The 25,504-nt window shown below is 42.9% G+C and overlaps 1 protein-coding gene and 1 long non-coding RNA gene across 3 annotated transcripts in view; one reads left to right on the top strand and one right to left on the bottom strand.

The window, feature by feature from the left end:
* The window catches only part of WDR97 (WD repeat domain 97), a 61,330-nt gene that overhangs the window by 10,308 nt on the left and 25,518 nt on the right, over positions 1-25,504 (bottom strand). Inside the window, exons 15-17 of the mRNA XM_043978007.1 lie at positions 5,786-5,917; positions 3,975-4,124; positions 3,243-3,515 (exon numbers count right to left, since the gene is read on the bottom strand). Coding sequence (XP_043833942.1) covers positions 3,243-3,515; positions 3,975-4,124; positions 5,786-5,917 — 555 coding nt within the window. The remainder of the gene's footprint in view (positions 1-3,242; positions 3,516-3,974; positions 4,125-5,785; positions 5,918-25,504) is intronic.
* LOC122736038 overlaps positions 1-25,504 on the top strand; it is a 54,896-nt gene that overhangs the window by 10,759 nt on the left and 18,633 nt on the right. The window lies entirely within an intron of this gene.

Below are 25,504 nucleotides of genomic sequence, written 5' to 3'. Positions count from 1 at the left end.
AATAACCTCCTAGGATCACAGGAAGGGTAGTCTGGTCTAAATACTAGTAGAAGATGCTTGATAACTTTCTCTTATCTTTTACTAGGTTCTAGGTTCTTGTCCTACCTTGCCCTTGAAAGCACTGAAACCCTCAATGCCTTCCAAGTCTCTATGGCTGTGAGTTTTACAAGGCACTTTCCTTATAGCAATTCTGTGAGATGGGCAGTGCACATATTATTGATTGGCCCCTTTCTCTGGAAGGTGGAAACTGAACTCAGAGAGGGGAAATGATTTGGCTAGGGTCAAATGGCTTGGAAGTAAGTGCTAGAAAAGAATTCTAACCTAAGTCTCTCCCAATTCTAGGTCCAGGGGTCTTTCCATCAAGGCCTTCAATGGTATTGTGGCCCTCCACTGTGCAGCATTCTGGGTATATCTTTGAAGTAGTGGCAAGAGAACAGGGGCTGAGGGAGGATTCAGGGAAGCCAGGACCAGAAAATCAAGCTTGAACTTAACCCTTTGGGTCCCCAAAGACCAAGCACCAGTAATTCTGTGTGCCCAGTCCCACTTCCAGTCAAGTTCAAGACACAAGGCAGGGGACAGGTAAGCCTGGGAAGTTGTATTAGCATCTAGGGAGCTAAAGAGGCATTCTAATTGGGAAAGGAATTCTGGGATCACAGTAACCTTATACATCCACTGTGCCTTCTCATGTTCCTTCTCACGTTCCTTCTCACGTTCCTTCCCACGAAGCCCTTCAGAGAGAATAACCTCCTAGGATCACAGGGAGGGTTGTCTAGTCTAAATATTAGTAGCAGATACTTGATAACTTTCTCTTATCTTCTACTAGGTTCTAGGTTCTTGTCCTACCCTGTCCTTGCAAGCACTGAAACCCTCAATGCCTTCCAAGTCTCTATGGCTGTGAGTTTTACAAGGCACTTTCCTTATAGCAACTCTGTGAGATGGGCAGTGCACATATCATTGATTGCCCCCATTCTCTGGAAGGTGGAAACTGAACTCAGAGAGGGGAAATGATTTGGCTAGGGTCAAATGGCTTGGAAGTAAGTGCTAGAAAAGAATTCTAACCTAAGTCTCTCCCAATTCTAGGTCCAGGGGTCTTTCCATCAAGGCCTTCAATGGTATTGTGGCCCTCCACTGTGCAGCATTCTGGGTATATCTTTGAAGTAGTGGCAAGAGAACATGGGCTGAGGGAGGATCCAGGGGAGCCAGGACCAGAAAACCCTAGCTCGACCTTAACCTTTTGGGTCCCCAAAGACCCAGCACCAGTAATTCTGTGTGCCCAGTCCCACTTCCAGTCAAATTCAAGACACAAGGTAAGGGACAGAGAAGCCTGGGAAGTTGTATTAGCATCTAGGGAGCTAAAGAGGCATTCTCATTGGGAAAGGAATTCTGGGATCACAGTAACCTTATACATCCACTGTGCCTTCTCATGTTCCTTCTCACGTTCCTTCTCATGTTCCTTCTCATGAAGCCCTTCAGAGAGAATAACCTCCTAGGATCACAGGAAGGGTTGTCTAGTCTAAATATTAGTAGCAGATACTTGATAACTTTCTCTTATCTTTTACTAGGTTCTAGGTTCTTGTCCTACCTTGCCCTTGAAAGCACTGAAACCCTCAATGCCTTCCAAGTCTCTATGGCTGTGAGTTTTACAAGGCACTTTCCTTATAGCAACTCTGTGAGATGGGCAGTGCACATATTATTGATTGGCCCCTTTCTCTGGAAGGTGGAAACTGAACTCAGAGAGGGGAAATGATTTGGCTAGAGACAAATGGCTTGGAAGTAAGGGCTAGAAAAGAATTCTAACCTAGGTCTCTCCCAATTCTAGGTCCAGGGGTCTTTCCATCAAGGCCTTCAATGGTATTGTGGCCCTCCACTGTGCAGCATTCTGGGTATATCTTTGAAGTAGTGGCAAGAGAACAGGGGCTGAGGGAGGATTCAGGGGAGCCAAGACCAGAAACCCAAGCTTGACCTTAACCCTTTGGGTCCCCAAAGATCCAGCACCAGTAATTCTGTGTGCCCAATCCCACTTCCAGCCAGGTTCAAGACACAAGGCAGGGGACAAGGAAGCCTGGGAAGTTGTATTAGCATCTGGAGAGCTAAAGAGGCATTCTCATTGGGAAAGGAATTCTGGGGTCACAGTAACCTTATACATCCACTGTGCCTTCTCACGTTCCTTCTCACGTTCCTTCTCATGTTCCATCTCACGAAGCCCTTCAGGCACAATAACCTCCTAGGATCACAGGGAGGGTTGTCTAGTCTAAATATTAGTAGCAGATACTTGATAACTTTCTCTTATCTTCTACTGTGTTCTAGGTTCTTGTCCTACCCTGCCCTTGCAAGCATTGAAACCCTTAATGACTTCCAAATCTCCTTATAGCAACTCTGTGAGATGGGTAGTGCACATATTATTGATTACCCCCATTCTCTGGAAGATGAAAACTGAACTCGGTGAGGTGAAATGATTTAGCTATGGTCAAATGACTTCTAAGTGCTGGAGCCAGAATTCTAAACTAGGACTTTCCATCATTTTACATGCTTCCCTTGGAAGCCCTTAACCACAGGGGGTCATGTGGCAACTTCTGGGGGTTTGGGAAAAACACACTGGAGCATGTATCTTGTTTCCCTAGGGTACCTGGCAAAGGAGAAACCCAGGGAAGAGATGGAGTTGGAGTGGATAAGGAAAGCAGACAAGGTCTAGCCTGGGAGCCTGTGGGGAAAGAGGGAGCAATGCACTTATTCCAAGGTTGTTTATGCATTCAGTAAAAGGGATATGGAAGCAGAAGAGTGGTAAGGGATGAATTTAGAGCTTATTAGGTATCCTGAGGCCCCATGTGATTACAGGGTATATCACAGACCCTCAACCACATCACAAGATTGGGGGAAGTCAGGAGGTTGGAGACAATGGGCTAGGGGATACCAGTGCCATGACATGAGGCTAAAGGGCATTTCACTTTCTTGGGACTATACCACAAGGTTAGTAGCCATGGGGATGTGTGTGCTATATTACACTGTGCCATTAGAGATTATTAGAATTGAGGAGGGGGGTGTACCATGAGGTTGGGAAGGTTTAGGAGTTTCCTAGTTATACCACAAGGTTAAAGATTCCAAGAACAACCACAAAATTTGTTGGAGTGGAGAAGAGGAGTCAGGGATCTGGGATCAGGGCTGAGAGAAGACTGGGGAAAGGGGAAAGGGCAATCTTCAAGAACACTTTTCTTCCCTCCTTCATGCCACCCTCTGCCATGTACCTCCAAGTTGAAATTGGGAAAATATTTCTGGAACCAGTCTTGATCCAACAAAGAGACGAGAAAGTCGGGTACATGCTGAGTGACCTCATCAGAAACATAGGTTGAGGCAGGGTCCCATGTAGCCGGAGTATCCGTGGATTTCAGGAACTCTTCTAATTGGGAATGTAATTCTGCAGTCACAACAACCTCAGGCACTATCTGTTCCTTCTCAAGTTCCTTCTCAAGTTCCTTCTGACTTTCTTTTTCATGAAGCTCTTCAGGGAAGATACTCTCCTAGGATCACAAGGAGGGTTGTCTGTTCTAGTTCCCAGTATCCATGAAAGGCACTAAGTGATAACTGGGTTCTGTTCCATAGGATTTTATCTAGCATGTGGGACTCCAAAGAGACAAGGGGTGGGGTACATCAGGAAAATGACTAGGAGGACTTAGAGGGAGGATCTGAGGGTGGGTCTAGGAGACACAGCACATAGTGTCTTTTGGGGGTCTTGGAGGCTAATTCCAGAGGTCTCAGAGGGATCGGGATGGAAGGAGTTGAGAAAACCTAAGAGGTCTGGGGGCTCATCCCAGGGGCTGTCTATGGATCCCAATAGGGGATCAGAGGGAGGTCTTATGGATCCCAGGGGCTTTCTAAGAGTATCTAGAAAGTTGGGGGAGAGGGTTCTGAGGATTCCAATGGGGTAGGGCAGGGCCCCAGGCCTGACTAAACTGAAATCTAGGGGTCTAGCCACCTACAGGGGAAGTTTTCTGTTGCACAGTGCTTGAATCTAAATCAAGCACATTATCCTGGATGAGGTTAGAGCTCAAGCCCAAGGCTTTCTTCAACCAGGCTTTCTCTTTCTTCTTACTCGTCCCCCATGGAAGCCACATCGTGTCCATCTCACGCTGATCACAGACAGGAGAACATAGATGGATTAGTCATGAGGAAGAGATAGGTTCAGGAGAGGAGGGGTTGTAGGAAAAGGAAAGGGAGAATCACAGAGATGGGAAAGTAACAATAATGGTGACTAAAAGCACAGGAGGAGGTCATAGGAATAGGAGCATCATACAAATGGACTTCAGAGGAATTGGGGTGTTGGGGATGGTCCTAGAAAGGTCCCTTGGATCAGGATCAAGGGAATGAGTGGTTTCAAGGACCGGGTTGAAAGGGATGGGAAAGATAACAAAGATAGGAGTTGGAAAGGGGGGGAATCATAAGGAAGGGGGTCATAGGGATTGAAGGAAATAGGGATGAAGGATTCAAAGCATTATGCTACATGGTGGGGAAAAATGAAAAAGAAAATTAAATCAGAAGAAAAAAATGGAAAAGTCCCTAATCTCAAGGAGTTTACATTCTAGTTGGGGACATGATTACAGAATATGAAATTCAGAAGGGACTTGAGGGGCTAACTAGTCCAAGAGAAATCCCCACCACAACATATATGACAAGTGGCTATCCAACCCCTGCCCCAAGACTAAGTATAGGGGAACCCACTGCTCCCAGAGGCAAGCCATTTCATTTTGGGGCAGCTCTAATTGTGAGGAAGTTGTTTTGTTTCTCTCTCACATCAAGCCTATATTTAACCTGACAACTTCTATATATTGCTTCAAGTTCTGCCCTCTGGGACCAAATAGAGTAAGTCTGGAACCCATGGCCCAAGGACCCCAGAAGCCCCATGGACTCACACAGATGGGGTGAGATCCTGGCAGCTAACCATCTCATTCCCCTTCCAACATGCTAGCTCTCCAAAAATAGTTGAATACAAATATGACATTCTTCTTACTCCCCGCCTCCCCAAGTCTTCTCTTCTTCAGGCTAAACGTCCCAGTTCCTTCAATCACGGATTCAAAATCCATGAAAATTGTGAAAATCCAGGTTACTGCCCTCTAATGACTCTTCTGTTTATCAACATCCTTCCTAAACTGGTACCCAGAAATGAATATAATACTCCAGTTGTGTTCTGACCAGGATAGAAACCAGAGGGATTCTTACCTCCTTATACTTTGCTTCTATTAATGAAACCCAAGATCATTTTTTTTGGTCAGTTACATCAATATAGTGATAATGAGCTTGCGGACCACTAAGACTCAGATCTTTTCTACCCAAATTGCCCTCTATGCCTGCTTAAGTTAGGATTTGCAAAGGTGATTTTTTTTCCAAATGTAAGACCCAATTTAACCCAAGTGAATTTACTTTTATTTGGTTCAACTCAATGCTTTAGCTGATCAAGATCTTTCTGCATCTCACCTGTTAGCTACCCCTTCTGGCTTGGTGCCATCTCCAAATCTGATTAGCCTCATTGGAATAGGTGTTTGGAAAATGATGGTTACAGGACTGGATGGCATAGATATTATGTCATAGGAGTCAAAGGGATGGGAGGTAACAGATAAGGGTTATGGGGATGAGGATCAAAGAAAAGGATGAGGAACATAGGGAAGAAAGGTCACAGGGATGGTGGCCACTGGAAGGAGGTAGTCTCACAATTGGGGTGATGACAAGTATGGAAGTCATAGAAATGTTTTACTAGGTGGGGGTTCACAAAGTTAAGGGTCATCTGTCTCCATACCTCCAAGATTTCAAAGCTATCTGACTTCAGGTGGACAAGTTTCCCAAGCCCCTTCAAATCTGTCTTTCGCCATAGTTGCTGTATTGCCACTGAATTGGGGATGTAACCTGGGAACTGGATCAGTGGAGACATCTTCTAGAGAGAAAAAAACAACATGACATCAGAGAACCAGGGGGTCACAGCGTTTAGAAGACAAGGAAACCAGGGACTGATTTTCTCATTCAGCCCTATTGTGATATTCTGAGAGAGGGGGAGACATGGCCAAGCCTCTTGTGTGAGAGGGGAGACAGAACTCAGCCTTTACAGAGCCCCTAGTTATCCCTGCCTGAGAGACTCTTCAATCTGTCTGTCCAGGCCTTGCTGGAGACACAGACTGCATTGTGGCTGAACTGCTCTTAAAACAGCTGCAAGGACAGGCTACTACTCACTCTGAGCTGTATGGCTGCCCATGTGGGGTCCTAAGCTCCAGGATGAGCTCTCCTCAGGGTGACTAGAAAGGGATCATGCCACTTGCAGCTGCAGTACAACCTCCAGGATGGAAAGGCAAATCAGAGAGGTCACTGGACAACCTCTGGCTAAAAGAGGATCATTATCTGCTACAGCAGAGTAATCACAGAACAGGAACTTCATCCCCCTCCCCCCAAGACCTCAGACCTCAGAGCTAGAAGGAAATGCAATGATCATCCACAGTCCCAACAAAGGGTTCATCTTAACCTCTATTGTCCCAAAGTACAGTGGGAAAAGAAACTAGCTTTAAATCCTGGAATCTTCTACTAAGTAATCTGTGTGACTTTGGACACCTGAGTTTCAGATTCTTCTTCTTCTGTAAGATTAAGGGGATGGGGGGCAGCTAGGTGGCGCAGTGGATAAAGCACTGGCCCTGGATTCAGAAGGACCTGGGTTCAAATCTGGCCTCAAACACTTGACACTTGCTGGCTGTGCGACCCTGGGCAAGTCACTTAACCCCCATTGCCCCACCAAAAAAAAAAAAAAAAAAGATTAAGGGGATGGACTAAATAACCTGTAAGTCTCCTTCCACTTCTAAATCTTATGATCCTCTAATGCCTCTTGGAATGAGGAACATACCGTTTCCAGAGGCAGCCCGCTGCCCTCATGGATAGCGGGTAGGAAAAATGGTTAGGATGTTTTTCCTTATTATCAAGGCCAAATCTGCCTTTTTAGAACTCCTCCTTCCTCGTCTCTCCCATCTTCCAAGCATTGCTTCTACTTCTGCCCCATAGGGCCATGTCTGAAATCTTGTCCACATGAAAGCCTGTCAGATTCTCCAGGATAGAGATGCCAACCAATACTGAGTGACACAGTCTTTCATTCCCCTCCCCATTCTAGTTTTATTCCTGTTTTTATTAATCTCGGACATCACTTTGGCAGGGAGGTAACCTGAACTATACTCAGGAGAGAAGCCAAACAAACAGGAATGGTGGGGTCACCATGGACAATGACCAGGAAATATTCAGAATCAATCTCCTGTCTGTACACTACACAATGAATGGGCAGACTGAAATTTGGGGGAAATCAGGGAGGTAGAACAATGGGAGTAAACTCCAGTTCCTTCTGGAAGAAGGATAGGATTTCTTATTCATGTTGTCTCCTCACACTGTATCCCAGAACAGGACATTGCATGTAATAAAAATTTAATAAATGTCTCCTAAATGAAGGAAGGAATGGATAGATGGACAGGGAGGTTCTATTCAGGTTAGTCTGAGGGAGCTTCCCCCTGGTTTTGTCATTCATGACCCACTGTAACACAATAGATGCTTAATAAATATTTGTTGTATTAATAAGAACTAAAATTTACATGACACTTGAAAAGTTCAGAAACAGCTTTAAGGAAATGGCAAACCACTCCAGTAATTTTGCCAACAAACCCCCCAAAAAGGATCATGTAGAGTCCGATATGACTGAAATGACACAATAACAAAAATATTACCTTATGTGAACCTCACAAAACCTGTGAGGTATTATCCCCATTTTACAGATGAGAAAACAGGCTCAGAGAAGTTAAGTAATTTGTCTGTGGTCACAGAGGTAGTAATTTTCAGTGGCAGGATTTGAGTCTAGGTCCTCCTGATCCTCTTGCTCAATTGGTCAACATGCACCTATGTGCCAGGTACTATGCTAAGCACTGGGGATCTTGTTGTTTGTCCTTAAGTCTTGAAGAGGACCATGATATGGGGGTGATATCATGACTTCTACTGAATTGGATTTAAGTGAGGGAGGGGCTGTGCAAGGTCACCAAACTCATCACAAACTCACTATCTCTTCCAGAGCCATCTGGGTCCAGTGGCAAGATACACATCAGGATGAATGGAAATGGCCCAGGATGTTTAAGGCAATTGGAGTTAAATGACTTGCCCAGGGTCACACAGTTAGTACGTGTCTCAGGTGAGATTTGAACACAGATCCTCCTAACTGCAGGGCCAGTGCTCTATCCACTAGCTGCCCCAAGTGCTGGTGACATAACACAAATGAAACATTTCCTGCTGAGAAAGAGTTTCCAACACACTGAAGCATCACTTGAGTTGAGCCCTGAAGGAAACCAGGGATTTTAGGAGGGAACACATTTCAGACATGGACTGAACCCTTAAAGACCCAAGCATGAGAGATGGAATATCATGGATAAGAAACAAGAAGAACATTTTGACAAGACTATGGAATGCATGAAGGGTAGTAATAAATAAGAAGGATGGAGAGGTAGCCTGGAAATAGTTTTTACATGCCAACCAGAGGAATTCATCTTTGACAGGAATTTATTACAAAAGGGACTGATGGGGCAGCTAGGTGGCACAGTGGATAAAGCACTGGCCCTGGATTCAGGAGGACCTGAGTTCAAATCCAGTCTCAGACACTTGACATTTACGAGCTCTGTGACTCTGGGCAAATCACTTAACCCTCATTGCCCCAGAAAAAAATAAAAATAAAAAAGGGACTGATGGGCAGACCTGTGCTTTGGGAAAAAATACTTTGTCAGCTGTGTGGATGACGGATTGGAGATGAGAAAGGCTTGAAGGAGGAAGGCTATTGCAACAGTCCAAGTGACAGGTGATAAAGGGCTGAACTCGGGAGCAGAAAGAGAGGGAAGGATATGAGATGTGGAAGAACTGATGAAACTTGGCAACCAAGTGTCCTGGTTGCTACCTGTTGGATTTGTTGGATGGGCAGTGGTGAGGCATTGAGGTTGATTCCAAGGTTGCAAATCTAAGTGACCAGAAGGATGGTGACACCCTCACCAGAAACAGGGAAGTTTGGAAGAGGTGGAGAAGGAAAGCAATGGGTTCTGTTTTGGATATATTGAGTTTGAGACACCTACAGGCTATTCAGTTCTAAATGTCCCATAGATAAGTAAGGCAAACCGGAGAGATGAAGGCTGGATCTATATCTATCTATCTATCTATCTATCTATCTATCTATCTATCTATCTATCTATCTATCTATCTATCTATCTATCAAGTCATCTGCACAGAAATAATCAAAACTATAAGGACTGATGTGGTCAAGGAGAAAGCATGTAGAAATATAAGAACAACCAGGACATAGCCTTGGGTTACAACCTGTCCCTCTTTGAGAAGGCAAACAATTTTATATCAATTATACAAGTAAAGTCATATAAAACATTTCTATATTAGCCATGTTGCAAAAATAGAACGCAAACAAAAAATAAAACAAAAAACAAAGGAAAAAAGATATATTTCAATCTGTACTCAGAGTTCTCTGTCTGCCCCCATACATGTATTTTAATACAATTAGTTTCCTTTGTAATCCTGTGTGATTTATTTGATGCAATTGAAACCATTATCTTAAGAAGGCTTTACTAGACTGCCAATGGGGTTCTTGATAAAGAAAAAGGTTAAGAATTCCTGACTTAAACAGGAAGGCAATTGTTTGATTGAAATCTGCGAGCTGCCTTGTATGTGCAGTAAAAGTGAGTTGTGGGGGCAGCTAAGTGGCGCAGTGGATAAAGCACCAGCCCTGGATTCAGGAGGACCTGAGTTCAAATCCAGCCTCAGACACTTGACACTTACTAGCTGTGTGACCCTGGGCAAGTCACTTAACCCTCATTGCCCAGAAAAAAAAGTGAGTTGTGAGGGGGCAGCTAGGTAGTGCAGTGGATAAAGCATTGGCCTTGGATTCAGGAGGATCTGAGTTCAAAATCTGGCTTCAGACACTTGACACACAGCTATGTGACCCTGGGCAAATGACAGAAGAAGAAGAAGAAGAAGAAGAAGAAGAAGAAGAAGAAGAAGAAGAAGAAGAAGAAGAAGAAGAAGAAGAAGAAGAAGAAGAAGAAGAAGAAGAAGAAGAAGAAGGAAAGCATAAAACTGGGAAAACATTTTTATAGTAAGGTTCTCGATAAAGGCTCCATGTCTCAATTATATAGAGAACTGAATCAAATTTATAAGAATGTGAGTCATTCCCCATGATAAATGGTCAAAGAATATGAACAGGAAGTTTTCAGATGAAGAAATCAAAACTAACTATAGTCGTGAAAAAATGGTTCAAATCACTGTTGATTAGAAAAAATCAAATTAAAAGAACTCATGAGGCATCACACCTCATACCTATTAGACTGGCTAATATATCAGAAGATGAAAATGACAAACGTTGGAGGGGATGTGGGAAAATTGGGGCACTAATGCATTAATGAACTGTTGTAAACTGATTCTAGAAAGCAATTTGAAACTATGCCAAAAGGGCTATAAAACTGTATGTACACTTTGACATAACAATACCATTTCTTTTTCCCCCCCAGGGCAATTGGGGTTAAGTGACTTGCCCAGGGTCACACAGCTAATAAGTGTTAAGTGTCTGAGGCTGGATTCGAACTCAGGTACTCCTGAATCCAGGGCCGGTGCTCTATCCACTGCGCCACCTAGCTGCCCCAACAATACCATTTCTAGGACTATATCCCAAAGAGATTAAAAAAGAAAAAAAAGGAAAAGGAACTATATGTACAAAAATATTTATAGCAGGTCTTTTTTGTGGTGGCAAAGATTTGGAATTTGACAGGACATCCATCAATGGAGGAATGACTGAACAAGTTGTGGTATATGATTGTGATAGAATATTATTGTGCTGACTATATATGCATAGCTAATGTTGAATTGCTTGAGTTCTTAAGGGGGGGGTGATGAGGGAGGAAGAGAATTTGGAACACAAAGTTATAAACTCGATGTTACAATTTGTTTTTACGTGTAAGGTGTGGGAAAATTCTAAATAAATAAATATACGATGAAAAAAAAGAATATTATGCTACAAGAAATGAGCAGCAATCAAAAAAATAATAATAACCAGAAAAACCTGGACTTACATGAACTAATGCAAAGTGAAGTGAAAAGAACCAGGAGAACATTATGCACAATAAAAGTAATATTGTACAATATTGTTATCAACTGTGAATGCCTTCTCTATTCTTAGCAATACAAAGGTCCAAGACAATTCTGAAGGACCCATTATGGAATATGCTATTCATCTCCAGAGAAAGTACTGATGGAATCTCAATGCAGACTGAAGCATTTTTTTTTTTGGTGAGGCAATTGGGGTTAAGTGACTTGCCCGGGGTCACACAGATAGTAATTGTTAAGTGTCTGAGGCCGAATTTGAACTCAGGTCCTCCTGACTCCAGGGCCGGTGCTCTATCCACTGTGCAACCTAGCTGCCCCGAAACATATTTTTTTTAACTTTATTTTTTTTGGATTTTTGTTTGTCTTTTTTTCCCCACACAACATGACTAATATGGAAATGTTTTACATGGCTGATTATATCCTTTATCAAATAGCTTGCCTTCTCAAAGATGGGGAAAGGGGAGGGAGAGTGGGAAAGAATTTGGAACTAAAAACTTTAAATTAAAATGTTTATTAAAGTTAAAAATTATGTTTACATGTAATTGGAAAAATAAAATAACTTAATATTTTAAAAAGTGAGCTAAGATCACCACCTGCTGGCTTACACAGATATTGTGCTCCAGAGAAGGGATGTCAAAATTAAATAGAAACTGGGGCCATTCCTCCATTTTTGAGGGCTGCATATTGACTTAGTTTTAAGATAAAAATATTGTTTTTATTGTATTTTTTCTTTTGTAAAATATTTTTCAATTACATTTTAATCTTTTTTGGGCCACATTCTGGGGTGTCATGGGTCCCATGTGTTCTGCATGTTTGACATCTCTACCTCCAGGAGTATATCTTATTGTCATATTCCTTAGGAGGGAGACCATTGGAAATACAGCTTGCCTTTGTGTGTGGGCACAGGTATTTTGCCTGCCTTTGCACAAAGAAATGTGAAGTTTTGTGCTTAAGTTTAAAAAAAAATAACTTCACAAATATAGGATAAGAAAGATTTTGCTTGAAAACACTTTGCGTGAGAAAGATTAACTAGGATTTTGTTTATGAGCTAAAGATTAATAGGAGCCAACGGTGGGACCTTGAAGCCCCGCCCCCCCCCCCCCAAAAAGAGCTAGCCTGATTAGGTTGCATTGACCGAGGGCAAAAAAAGAGGAGGGGATAGTCCTATTTTACTCTGCCCTGGCCAGACCACAACCAGTCTTCTATTCAATTCTGGGGGACCATATTTCAGGAAGACCATTGGGAGACAGTACCTGTTATGGGAAGAGCATTAGTTCTAGAGCCAGGTGATCCAGGTTCAAATCCCAGCCTCTAGTGTTTACCCTCTGTGTGACATCAGGCAAGTCTCTTCACTGCCCTCAGTTTCCTCCTTGGCAAAATGAAAAGTTCAGACTAAATGGCCTTTGAGGTCCCTTCTAGTTCTAAATATGTGATCCTCTGGAACACTATTGTGCTGTAAAAAATGAAGAGCAGGATGCTATCAGAAAAGCCTAGAAAGACTTACATGAGCTGATGCAAAGTGAAATGTAGTATATACAAAGTAACAGCAATACTGTAAGATGATCTGCTGTGAATGATTTAGTTACTTTCAGCAATGCAGTGATCCACGGCAACTCTGAAGGACTTAATGAAAAATGCAATCCATCTACAGAGAAAGAACTGATGATATCTGAATACAGATTGAAGTATAATTTTTTGTTAGTTCCTTTCTCAATTTTGTTTGTTTTTTGCAGGGCAATGAAGGATAAGTGACTTGCCCAAGGTCACACAGGTAGTGAGTATCAAGTGTCTGAGGTCATGTTTGAACTCAGGTCCTCCTGAATCTAGGGCTGGTGCTTTATCCACTGCGTCACCTAGCTGCCCATTAGTTCCTTTCTTTTTTTTTTTTTGCCTGTTTTCTTTCATAACCTGACTAATGTGGAAATGTTTTGCATGATTGCACATGTATGAATTGCCCAAGATCTTAAGGCGGGATGGGGAGGGAGAGAGGAAGAGAATTTGGAAGACAAAGTTTTAAAAATCAATGTTAAAATTTGTTTTTACATGTAACTTGGGGGAAAATTCTAAATAAATAAAAATGAAAGACAAAATAAATAAATAAATGAGTCAATGGATAAATAAATAAATGGATAAGTAGATGATAGATAGATAGATAGATGGATAGATAGATATGTGATTCTCTGACAAGCCAGAGAACATCCAGAGGAGGGCAATTAGTATGGAGAAGTTAATTGGGAGAGACCCCGACATATGGGTATAGCAAGAAGGAACTGGGGAAATTGAGCCTGCAGAAAAACAGTCTCAACTGTCTTTGAGTATTTGAAAGGCTATTATCTGCAGATGGGATTATTGTTCTGCTTGGCCTCAGAGAACGAAAAGCAATAGGGGAGGAGGCAGAGGGGAGAGTTGCGAAGATTCAATGTAAGGAAAAACTCTGCAACTATTAGGGGTGGCAAGGAATGGGTGCTCCTCCAAAAGAGATCTTCAGAAGGAAACTAGATGACCACTTGTTAAGGATGTTGGAAAAGGGATTCCTCTTCAGGTTTGGACTGAACTAGATGATCTCTATGGTCAGTCAATTACAATTTATTAAACATTTACTATGTGCCAGGCAGGTCAGCTAGGGGGTACAGTGGATGGAATGCCAGTCCTGGAGTCAGGAAGACTCATTATCCTGAGTTCAAATCTAGCCCCAGACACTTACTAGCTGGGTGACCCTGGGCAAGTCACTTAACCCTATTTTGACTCAGTTTCCTCACCTGTAAAATGAGCTGGAGAAGGAAATGGTAAAACACTCTAGTATCTTTGTCAAAAAAAGATCTCAGGGAGCAGCTAGATGGCGCAGTGGATAGAGCACCGGCCCTGGAGTCAAGAGTACTTGAGTTTAAATCTGGCCTCAGACACTTGACACTTACTAGCTATGTGACCTTGGGCAAGTCACTTAACCCCGACTGCCTCACCAAAAAAAACCAAAACCAAAACTTCAAATGAAAAAAAAAAAAGAGGGGCAACTAGGTGGTGCAATGGATAGAGCACTGGCCCTGGAGTCAAAAGGGTCTGAATTCAAATTTGGCCTCAGACACTTGACACTTACTAGCTGTGTGACCCTGGGCAAGTCACTTAACCCCAATTGCCTCACAAAAAAAGAAAGAAAGAAAAAAGAAAACCCCAAATGGGATCACAAAGAGTCTGACACAACTGAAACTAAACAACAACAAAAAATGTGCCAGGCAGTGTGGTAAATACCAAAGAGGCAAAAGATAGTCCCTGCCCTCAAGGAGCTCGTAAATTATGGTTCTAGAAAATCCCAAGTTAGAAAAGTTAAATCTGCAGGTGAAAGTCTTGAACTTAATTCTGTCCCAAGTCAAATTAGACCATGATGAAACTCTCTTACACGATAGCCCTTCAGATATTTAAAGATAGCTTTTTGTGTCTCTTCTTTCACCTCTTCATTATTTTCTCCAAAGTTAGCAATAATTTCTTAATTGCCAGATCCAATGGTCTTTTCTCAATCCTCATCCTTCATGACCTCTCTTCAGCTTTTAGCACTGTCAATTACCCCCTTTCCCGCCTTAACATCTTCTTTCTAAGATTTTCATGTCATTGTTCTCTCTTAGTTTCCTCCTATCTGCCTGACTTCTCCTTTGCCATATCTTCATCTGGGTCACTCCCACTAACCATGGGTGTCCAAGCTCTGTCCTGGGCTCTCTTCTCCTTCCACATTATTTTGCTTGGTGATCTCATCAGCTTCCGCCTCCTGCTGCTCCTGCCTCATCTCTGGCTTCATGTGAGAAGAGGATCAAGAACTCCCTCTGATCTCTCCTTCTGTCTCCTGCTGTGTTTGGCCCCTGAGGGAAGGCTTTGAGGGGCCAGCAGAGCAACCATCTGCAAGGGTGATCACCACAAGGCAATGTCCACCTCCTGATGCCTGATCTCCCACCCTTGATAGGGAAAAGCCTCTGGTACAAAGAGGTACTCCCATCTCCTACTGTGCCATCCCCTGCCTAATCTCCATCCTTCCAATGGAAGAGTAGTTGAGTCTCACATTTGACTGTGTGCCTTCTATCTTCTGCCACACTTGTCTCTAGACTGATCTTCACCCTCCTCTGGGAAGAGGGGTGGTCCCCTCTACTCACTGATGAACATATACAGTCATATTCTACACATTCCAATGATTCTGAACTCCTGTAGGTCATCACTGAAACTCTTCCTCACCTCCTACCACCTGACTCCTTATTTCAATTCCTCTCAATCCTTCCAGGCCAAAATGCCAACCAAATGTCACCCTCCCTTTTCACTGTGCTCTCTGGAATGTCTGTTCCATAGGCAACGCACTTCCCTTCATCCTAAATATTTTCCTCTTCCACTCTTTACATCTTTCAGTTATCACTGAAACCTGGCTCCCCCTTTCCACCCTCTCCCTTAACAAAGCCTCCCTGGTCACCGTTCCCAGTACTGGCTGAACTTTTATTCATTTCCCTCTGCTCCCTGCTTGAGGCAGAGCAGTTGAAATACTCCTCACTCCCTGCAGCCACTTCCAAGTTCTTAATCTATTGGCTTTTTACCTCACTTTCTTTCTTGAAACAGAGCTCTGGAAACCCAGGCTTTGATAAGCCCACTGGGATTCAAAACCCAAATCACTCTGGCTCTCACTGAGTGGCCACTAATAGGTCCCAGGCCAAGTCTCACTTGCTCATTATTTTGGTTTTGATGACTCAGAGTATAAATAGCAATTGTTTCTATTTTGGGCAGAAACCTTGAGGGTCTTCTTCTCCTAGGTTGATTCTTTTGAGTAGGCAAACTAGGTCATTATTTGCCTCAATTCTAACAGCCTTAAATTACTGAATGGGTGTTGCCTCAGACAAACTGAGACCTGGGGAAGGCCTGAGCTTAAAAAAGGCAAGGTCTCCCACTGCATCTGGGACCATCTCCAGTCATCCTGACCTATGTCTTATCACTGAACTCAGATGACTCTTGAGGAGAGAGTGAAGCTGATGACTTTGCAAAGCCCTGACTCACTTAAAACCAATTCACTTGCAAGTCAAGACCCTTCTGATATCATTGGTCTTTTTAGAGAATGAAGGACTACCAACAATAACCTCACCCTCTCTCTTCCTTCACAAAATCCTACTCTTCATCTGCACCATGACCTCTAATCTCTTAACCCCTCAATTTTCTCCAAGGCCATCTCCCTTGCAGTAGCCACATTCATTATTCTGACCTCTTGATGAACCAATCTAATTCTACATTGTTCTCCTCTATAGAATCTCTACCCCCACCCCTTATCGTATCAGCAATTATACTCAGCCAAGCCTCAGCCTTGGATTACTTTCACCATTTGTCCTCTTCATGCCTACACATTTAATGAGAGTGGATAGTACAGGGGAGATGGCCTGGGAGAGAACCGAGGTCAAGGGATTGGAGGTCATGATGAAAGAAGGTGGAGAGAATCATGCAACATTTTGACTGGGTCTACTAAGAATTTGTTACTCAACCTCAACTGGGCTCTCACTGCCACAAGGCAATTCTCCTATACCTCCCCTTCAACTTATTATATCCCATTCTCCATAGAGGCTTACAAATCTTCTCATCCTTCCTCAAACTTCTCATGGCTCTTCCTCCCCCGACCCTACCGTCTTGAATGAAAACCTTACCTTATATTTTATAGAAAAGATAAAAACCATTTGCTATAAGCTCCTTCTTCTCCCTTTTTCCTCATCTCCTATTACTCAGGTTCCTTCATTCCTATCTCATATGACGAAGAGGTGTTACTCCTTACCAGGGCTAACCTCTACCTTTATGAGCTAGCCCATCATCCCATTTCCTCCAACAGATTGCCCTCTCTGTCATCCCCACTCTTTTACTTATTTTCAAGCTCTTCCTGTCTGCTGGAATTCCCTACTGCCTACAAGCCTGCCCATAAACCTCTCCCCTATCCTGAAAGAGCCTTCACTTGGTTCTTCCATCCTCACTACCTACTGTCCTATATCTCTTTAGCCCTTTGAAGCTATATTCCTTGAAAAGTCATCTACAATAGATGTTTCCACTTTCTCTCTTAACCCCTTACAATCTGGCTTTTGACTTTATCATTCCACCAAAACTGCTCCCTCTGGGTTCTGGCCTGGGCCCATTTCTCTTCTTCTTCTATACTATTTTACTTGGTCATCTCATCCATGGTTATGGATTTAATTACCATCCCTATGATGACCTCCTCAGTTTCCTGCCCCAAACTATGCTGAGCTCCAATCCCATATCTCCAACTACCTTTCAGACATCTCAAACTAGATGCCCAGTAAACATCTTAAAGTCTGCCTCCTTTTTTTTTTTTTTTTTTTGGTGAGGCAATTGGAGTTAAGTGACTTGCCCAAGGTCACACAGCTAGGAACTGTTAAGTGTTTGAGGCTGGATTTGAACTCAGGTCCTCCTGACTCCAGGGCTGGTGCTCTATCTACCGCACCACCTAGCTGCCCCCCAGTAGACATCTTAAACTCAACATGTCTAAAATAGAACTGATTTCCCCACCCCCCTCAATCCTTCCCCCTCTTAATTTCCCTACTGCCATAGAGGGCAAAGCCATTCCCTTAGTCCCTCAGGCTCACAATCTAGCAGTGATCCTAGATTCCTTACTCTCAAACCCCCCCCCAAAAAAAAAAAAAAACCAGGACTGTTGCTAAATAAGGCCTGTCAATTCCCCCTTTGCACCCTCTCTCAAATATATGCCTTTCTCTCCTCTGACCCTGCTGTCACTCTGGTGCAGGCCCTCGTCAACTCACTTCTGGAGTATTGCAATAACCTGTGTTGGATCTGTCTGCCTCAAGTCTCTTCCTACTCCAATCCATCCTCCACTCAGCTAGCTATTAAAGAGCTTTTCCTAAAGTGTAAGTGTGATCACAATCACCACTCCTTACTCAATATACTCCAATGACTTCCTATTGCCTCAAGGATCAAATACAAAATGCAGTGTTTAGCATTCAAAGCCCCTCCTTACTTTCCAGTCTTCTCACACCTTACTACCCCATCTATATATTGTTCAATCCAGTGACACTGGCCTTCTGGCTGTTCCATGAACAAACACACTCAGTCCCTTGACTTTGGGCATTTTCTTTGGATGTCCTACATATGGAATGCACTGTCTCCTCTACTCTAACTACTGACCTCCCTGGCTACCTTTAAGCTCCAAACAAAATTCCAGTAGAAGCCTTTCTTAACCCCTCTTAATTCTAGTGCCTTACACGTTAATTATTACCTATTTATCCTGTATATAGTTTGCTTTGTATACATTTATTCGCATGTTGTCTCCTCCATTAGATTGTAAGCTCCTTGAGGGCAGAAACTGTCTTTTGACTTTTTTTGTATCCCCATTACTTAGCACAAAGCCTGCCACATATGAGGTCTGTCTAAATTTGCACATCTCATGTTTCTTTTGAGCTACTGCAATTCTGCTTTGTTCATAGAACACAGTACCTTCTTTGATGTGGGTGCACCATGCTGGGTGGTCTTGTGTTAGCATCTTCCCAAAGTTCTTCTGAGAGACCTTCAGAGTGTCCTTGTATCATTTCTTCTGACCTCTATGTTAGCACTTGCCTTGTGTGAGTTCTCTGTAAAATAGTCCTTTAGGCAAACATATGTTTGGCATTCACACAATGTGGTCAGCCCATTGGAGTTGTGCTCTCTAAAGTAGAGTTTGAATGCTTGGCAGTTTAGGTTGAGAAAGGACCTCAGTGGCTGATACCTTATCTTCAGAATCTTCCTAAAACAATTCAAATGGAAGTGATTCAGTTTCCTGGTATGGAGTTGGTATACTTTCCAGGTTTCGCAGGCATAAAACAATGAAGTCAGCCCAATAGCTTAAACTCAACATGTCTAAAACAGAACTCATAGGGAATGAGAGAGGGATAGAATTTGGAACTAAAACAGAACTTATGTCTAAAACAGAACTAACACCTCTTCTCTCCCATATTTTCTTTTTGAATTTCCCAAACACTGAGCTAGCTCTGACAATGCATATGTCAACCTCATCATCTATATGCACATCTGTGGAAAGAATACTGTCAAGGTAAGTGAACTTATTATCCACAGCATTCAATATTTCTTCATTTGTTATAACCAATGGTTATAGATGATGTGATGCTAGCTGGTGGAGAATCTGTATTTCCTTGGTGTTTATTGTTAAGCCAAAATTGACATAAGCAGCAGAAAATTGATCCATATTTTGTTGTATCTTGGCCTCAGAGTCGGCACTAAGTGCACAGTGAACAAAAAATCATGCACCAATTCTCCCTCCACTTTAGTCATGGCTTGTAACCCTTTCAAGTTTAATAGTTTATCTTCAATGTGGTAGCTGACCTTGATGCTGTTTTCATACTTGTTAAAGGCTTCTGACAACATTGCTGAAAATATCACACTAAAAAAGCATGGAAGCAAGCACACAACCCTGCTTCATTCCATTGGTGACTGGGAAAGTGAAAGAGCATTGTCCATTATCCAGAACCCAGGCAAGCATGCCATCATGATTGATGAATTTCTCCAGGCAACCAAATTTTGCCATAATTTTCCAGAAGCCCTCATGACAGACAGTATCAGAGGCTTTAGTCAGATTATACAGACTTCTGTTCTGCTCCTAGCATTTTTTCTGGAGTTGTTGGGCAGCAAATATCACCCTAATCAACTATTCTTCAGCCCTTTCTGAAGCCATACTGGCTCTTGAATAGATAATTATCTTCCAGGTAAAGGAGCAGCCTATTAAGGAGGACTCTCATAAGAATCTTGCCAGCAATGACTAATAGAACCTCCCACCCCATGATTATCACAGAACAATCTATTTCCTCTACCTTTATAGAATAGACAATGGAAGGTATCCTTGAACTCCTGGGGGAGAATCTCCTCTTGCCATACAACCCAGAAAATTTCAGTCAGCTTTTGTATGAACAATAGACCTCCTGACTTGTAAATCTCAGCTGGAATAGAATCAGCACCAGGTACTTTGCCACATGAGAGGAGCTGAATGGCATTCAAAACCTCTTTTTCAGTTGGAAGTTCAGCTAGACAGGGGTTGACTTCAACCTGAGGCATACAGTTAATGGCTTCAGCATTGATTAATGACAGTCTGTTGAGAACACTATGGAAGTTTTTAGCCCTCTCCAGGATCATATCCTTATTACTAATCAATGTGGCTCTATCAGCACTGAGTAGTTGAGATGAACTATAGGTCTTTGGCCCATAAATCACCTTCAAGGTATCATAAAAATGCTTTGGGGGGGCAGTTAGGTGGCACAGTGGATAAAGCACCCACCCTGGATTCAGGACGACCTGAGTTCAAATCTGGCCTCAGACACTTGACACTTACTAGCTGTGTGACTCTGGGAAAGCCCATTGCCCCGCAAAAAATAATAAATAAATCTGTCTGGTCCTGGTGCTTTAAAAAAAAAAAGTGCTTTAGATTGCTACCATTAGTGTAAAACTGAGTTTCATCTGCCTTCTCACTAAGCCAAGAATCCTGTATCTCTCTAAGCTTCACTTGCACTTTACTTTTGATAGAGTTAAATAATACTTTCTTAGAGACAGGTGAGCTATCCAACTGGTAAACCCTGTGGAGTTCTTGTTTTTGGTTTAGCAGCTTCTGAATTTCACCATCATTTTTTCCCCCCAAACCAATCTTGATGTTTGAGTGTTCTGGCTGAGGTGAGTAATTGCAGTGCTATACACCAAATCTCTAAAAGCTGCTCATTCCTTTTCTGCTCCACTGTTGCTCCATGTTGTTTCATGTGTTGGCTCAACTTTCCCAACAAGTTAGCAACAACTGTTCAATTTGGAGTACTCTAATCTGTTGACTTAAGTCTGCTGGTAGTCATCTTGACTTGGGGCCATTGCTTTTGTTGAATGTAAATATTTAGCTTGGAAAGGATAGGTCTATAATTGGCCTTTCCAGGTTCTCTTCAATACAATAGTTTCCCTCTGACTCAATTCTTTTTTTTTTAAATTTTTATTTTTTGCAGGGCAATGGGGGTTAAGTGACTTGCCCAGGGTCACACAGGCTGGATTTGAATTCAGGTACTCCTGAATCCAGGGTCGGTGCTTTATCCATTGTGCCACCTAGCAGCCCCCAATAGCTTCCCTCCTAATTCACCTCTAATTTACCCTAAATATATCTTTTGTACAGTGTTGTTTGCATGTTGCTTTCCTCATTAGACTAAAAACTCCTTGAGGGCAGGGATTTTTTTTTTTTGCTTTTCTTTGTACCTCCAACACTTAGCACAGTGCCTAGTCTATAGCAAACACTTAATAAATCTATGTTGACTTCTCAAGGCTAACAATGCCCACCTACCTACTTCCTTCGTATACTCCCTGAATGGCATGGTGGTGGTGACCTAACCATTCTGATCTCATTTTAGGCAAAGTAATTATATATAAACTTTGGCACCTACTTAGAGACAGTTGATGGTACAGTAAATAAGAGTGCTAGGCCAGCTGCCCTGTGATGACATCTTTAGGGTAAAATTGAGGGGTGAGAGGAATGCACTGGGGTAGGGGGAAGGGCAGAGGTAGCATGGGGTGAAATTCCACATAAAAGAAATGGAAAGGGTTTATGGAGTGGGGGAAAAGATGGGGGAGGAGCAGGGTAGTAAATGGACTTTACAATCACCAGAATAGGCTCAAAGACCTTAATCTCATCAGAGTTGGCTCAAGGAGGTATTCACACACACACACACACACACACACACACACACACACACACACACACTCAATTGGGTGGAGTAATCTATCTAACCCTGCAAGAAAATAGGAGGGGAAAGGGATAAAGAGAGAGGGGCAAAAGAAGGGAGGGCAAATTGGGGGAGGGGACAGACAGAAGCAAATCCCTTTTGAAGAGGGATAGGGTGAAAGAAGATAGATAATAGAGTAAATATCATGGGGAAGGGAATAGGATGGAGGGAAAGTTAATAATAGCAATCGTGAAAAAGAGAAAAGGAGGAAAATTGTTTGGTTTTTTTGTTTTTAGTGAGGCAATTGGGGTTAAGTGACTTGCCCAGGGTCACACAGCTAATAAGTGTTAAGTGTCTGAGGCCGGATTTGAACTCAGGTACTCTTGACTCCAGGGCAGGTGCTCTATCCACTGTGCCACCTAGCTGCCCCCAAAGGAGAAAAATTGTACAAAAAATATAGCAACTCTTTGTGGTGGCTAAGAATTGGGAATCAAGGGAATGTCCATCAACTGAGAAATGACTGAAGAAGCTGTGGTATATGATTGTACTAGAATGGTATTGTGGTATAGGAAATGACAAACAGGATGATCCCAGAAAAACCTGGAAAGACTTACATGAACTGATGTATAGTGAAGTGAGCAGAACTGGGATGACATTGTGCACAGTGACAGCAGTATTGTTCGATGAGCAATTGTGAATGACTTAATTGCTCTCAGCAATACAATGATCCAAGACAATCCCAAGGGACTAATGATGAAGCATACTATCCACTCCCATAGAAAGAACTGATAAAAAGAGCACTTGTACATTGAACATATATAACCTGTACAAAATTGGTTGCTGTCTTGTGGGGGGAGGAAAGAGAGGGAGGGAGAAAAATTTGGAACTCTAAATCTTATGAAAATGAATGTTGAAAACTACCCTTACATGTAACTGGAAAAAATAAAATGTTTGTTGCATGTCTTAAAAAAAAAAAGTGCTAGGCCTAGAATCAGAAAGACAAGTTCAAAACTAACCTCAGATACTTACTAGCTGTGTGACCCTGGGCAAGTTACTTACCCTGTTTGCCTCATTTCAGATATTTACTCACTGTGACCTTGGACAAGTCACTTAACCTGTTTATCTCAGTTTCCTCAACTGTAAAATGAGGATACAGTAGCACCCTACTTCTTGTTGTAAAGATCAAATGAGGGAGCAGCTAGGTGGCACAGTGGATAAAGCACCTGCCCTGGATTCAGGAGTACTTGAGTTCAAATCCAGACTCAGACACTTCACACTTACTAGCTGTGTGACCCTGGGCAAGTCACTTAAACCCCATTGCCCCACTAAAAAAAAATCAAATGAGATATTTGTGCCTGGCACATAGTAGGTGCTACACAAATGCTTATTCCCTTCCCTTAGCTTTAGTGAAGTTGGCACTAGCCCACAGCATCCTTTTGATCCCCACCAGGGAAAGCATTCCCTTTAGGCAGAAACTGAAACACAGAACCCAAGAATTAGGAGAGACCTCAGAGGTGACCTAAGACAATTAAGTGGTGGTTAGAGTGCTGAAGTCCATCCTGCCTCATTAGCTGTGTATATCATGGGCAAGTCAATCTATTTCAGCTTCAGTTTCCTCCTCTGTAAAAGGAGGAAAAACAAGATTCTACATAGGGGCTCTATAAACATTATCATTGTTCATTTGGCCTGACCAGTACCTGAGCAGGGCAGCAATCACCTCTACAATAACCTCAAATGGTCATCTGGCTTCCACTTGAAGATCCCCAGTAAAAGGAGCTCTTGGGATAGCCCATTCCATTTTCAGACAGCTTTAATAAGTTTTTCCTTTCATGGTCCTTAAATGTACCTTCCTCTAAATTTACTCCCTTCTTCCTAGCTCTGTGACTAAGAGGGAATATTCTTTCATATACTTGAAGACAATTACTGTCCCATACTGCCCCTCCCTTCTCAATTTCCTTTCTTCTCTAATCCTAGTATGCCCAGGTATCCACTCCCATCATCACCTTCCTGGCAACCATTCTCTGGTTATTTGTTAATGCCCTTCCTGAAAGGTGGAGCTCAGAACTGAATGGGGTTCTTCTTACCTCTCTTGCCTCAGTAGCATTGTCTGCACAGGGAAGGCTTCCTGCCTAGAGTTGGTGCTCAGTACTTGCATGAATTCAGAACTGTAGCACCTTCTCTCCCAGGATAGTCAGAAAGCTTTTCTCCTTCTCCCCATCTCTCCAGACAGCCAAGCTCTTGGTTACATTTTCAGAGCTCAACTTTCCAAGAGGGATTAAGGGAAAGGGATCAACTGGCCCCAAAGGCAAAGTCCCTGGGGGAGGCAATTGGGTTTCAGGTGATTAGTAGGGATGGTCCCTCTTAAAACAAGAGCTAAAAGGGCAGGTGAGACATATTGCAGGGTTTTAGAAATGGTGAGGGAAAGAATTAAGAGCCCACACTGGCCAAGGAAGAATGCTATGGGATGTGCTTGGAAGTAGGTATTTGGGGTCATGTCTATAGCAAGATGACCAAATTTCTTGGTTCTGTCAAGGGGATGGGGAAAAGAGAAGAGCAAAGGGATACTGAGCAGAGGCATCCAACTACCTTCCATCACTGAAGTTAAGGCAGAGCCACTTGCTACCTGGGTAGACTTTCACTGCTTGCTCCCTGAGGTCAGGAACTTCGTCTTAGCTAGACCAGGAACTTCTCCAGCGCCAAACACAGGATTTTGCCCACATTAGGTGCTTAGTAAATGTGTTAGATTAGTGCCTAGAGCCTATGGCTGGCCTCGCTTAGCTCAGAAGTACAGAGCCAGATAGGGAGAGAACATTTCCTTAGGACAACAGCCAAACCTCCACATTCCTACCTTCCTCCCCTCAAGACTCCCTCCCCCCACCCAAGCCAGACCAGGATAGAGGTGTGTGTGACCCCACAGGATGGGACAACACCCAAGCTGGCATATCTCAGTAGGAAGAAATTTGATGAACAAAATCCAACTTTGAAGTTCTCAATTACTGAGATGCAAATGGATCTGGTTTCAGAACCAGCAAAGCATGAGCACCTGTGTCTCCCCCACTATAAGATCTAGGAGGGCAGGAGAGTAAGGAAATGAGGGGGCCCGGAATATAACTATCTTCATGACAGGGATTGGCATCCCTGGAGTAGAGGAGAGGAAGAAGAGAAAGTTAGATAGCATGCTGCGTTTGGAAAAGTACTGGGTTTAGAGTCAGTAGACATGTTGAAGTCCCAGTTCTCCCACTTTATACCTGTGTGACCTTGGGCTAGTCACTTAAATTTCTCTGAGCCTCAGTTTCTTCATCTGTAAAATGAGGGAGTTGAGCTAATGACCTCTGTCTTCCAGTTCTAAATCCTCTGAAACTATGAGTCTGGCTGGACAGTGCTGTAATGGAAGGTATATTCTGTGGATGGGGAGTCAGAAGATCCAAACTGACATCCCAGTTCTGCTACTGTCTGTTCATGGGCAAATTTCCCCCCAAGACTTCTCCACAGAATGAGTAGGTTGGACAGTCTCGTCCAACTGTAAATCCCTTGATTTTATAAGACGAAGTGGTTGGGCTAACCCCTACTGATTCTTCTTTCCATGCCCTCTCTGCAACTTCCATTCTTTGCTCCTGATTGTGTCTGGAGTGGGGTAAACAGCGAGCCTGATCCCC

The sequence above is a fragment of the Dromiciops gliroides genome, chromosome 1 (genome assembly GCF_019393635.1).
Source record: "Dromiciops gliroides isolate mDroGli1 chromosome 1, mDroGli1.pri, whole genome shotgun sequence".
NCBI lineage: Eukaryota > Metazoa > Chordata > Mammalia > Microbiotheria > Microbiotheriidae > Dromiciops > Dromiciops gliroides.
The sequence above is the reverse complement of the archived record's forward strand: the minus strand, read 5'-3'. Positions and strand labels throughout refer to the sequence as shown.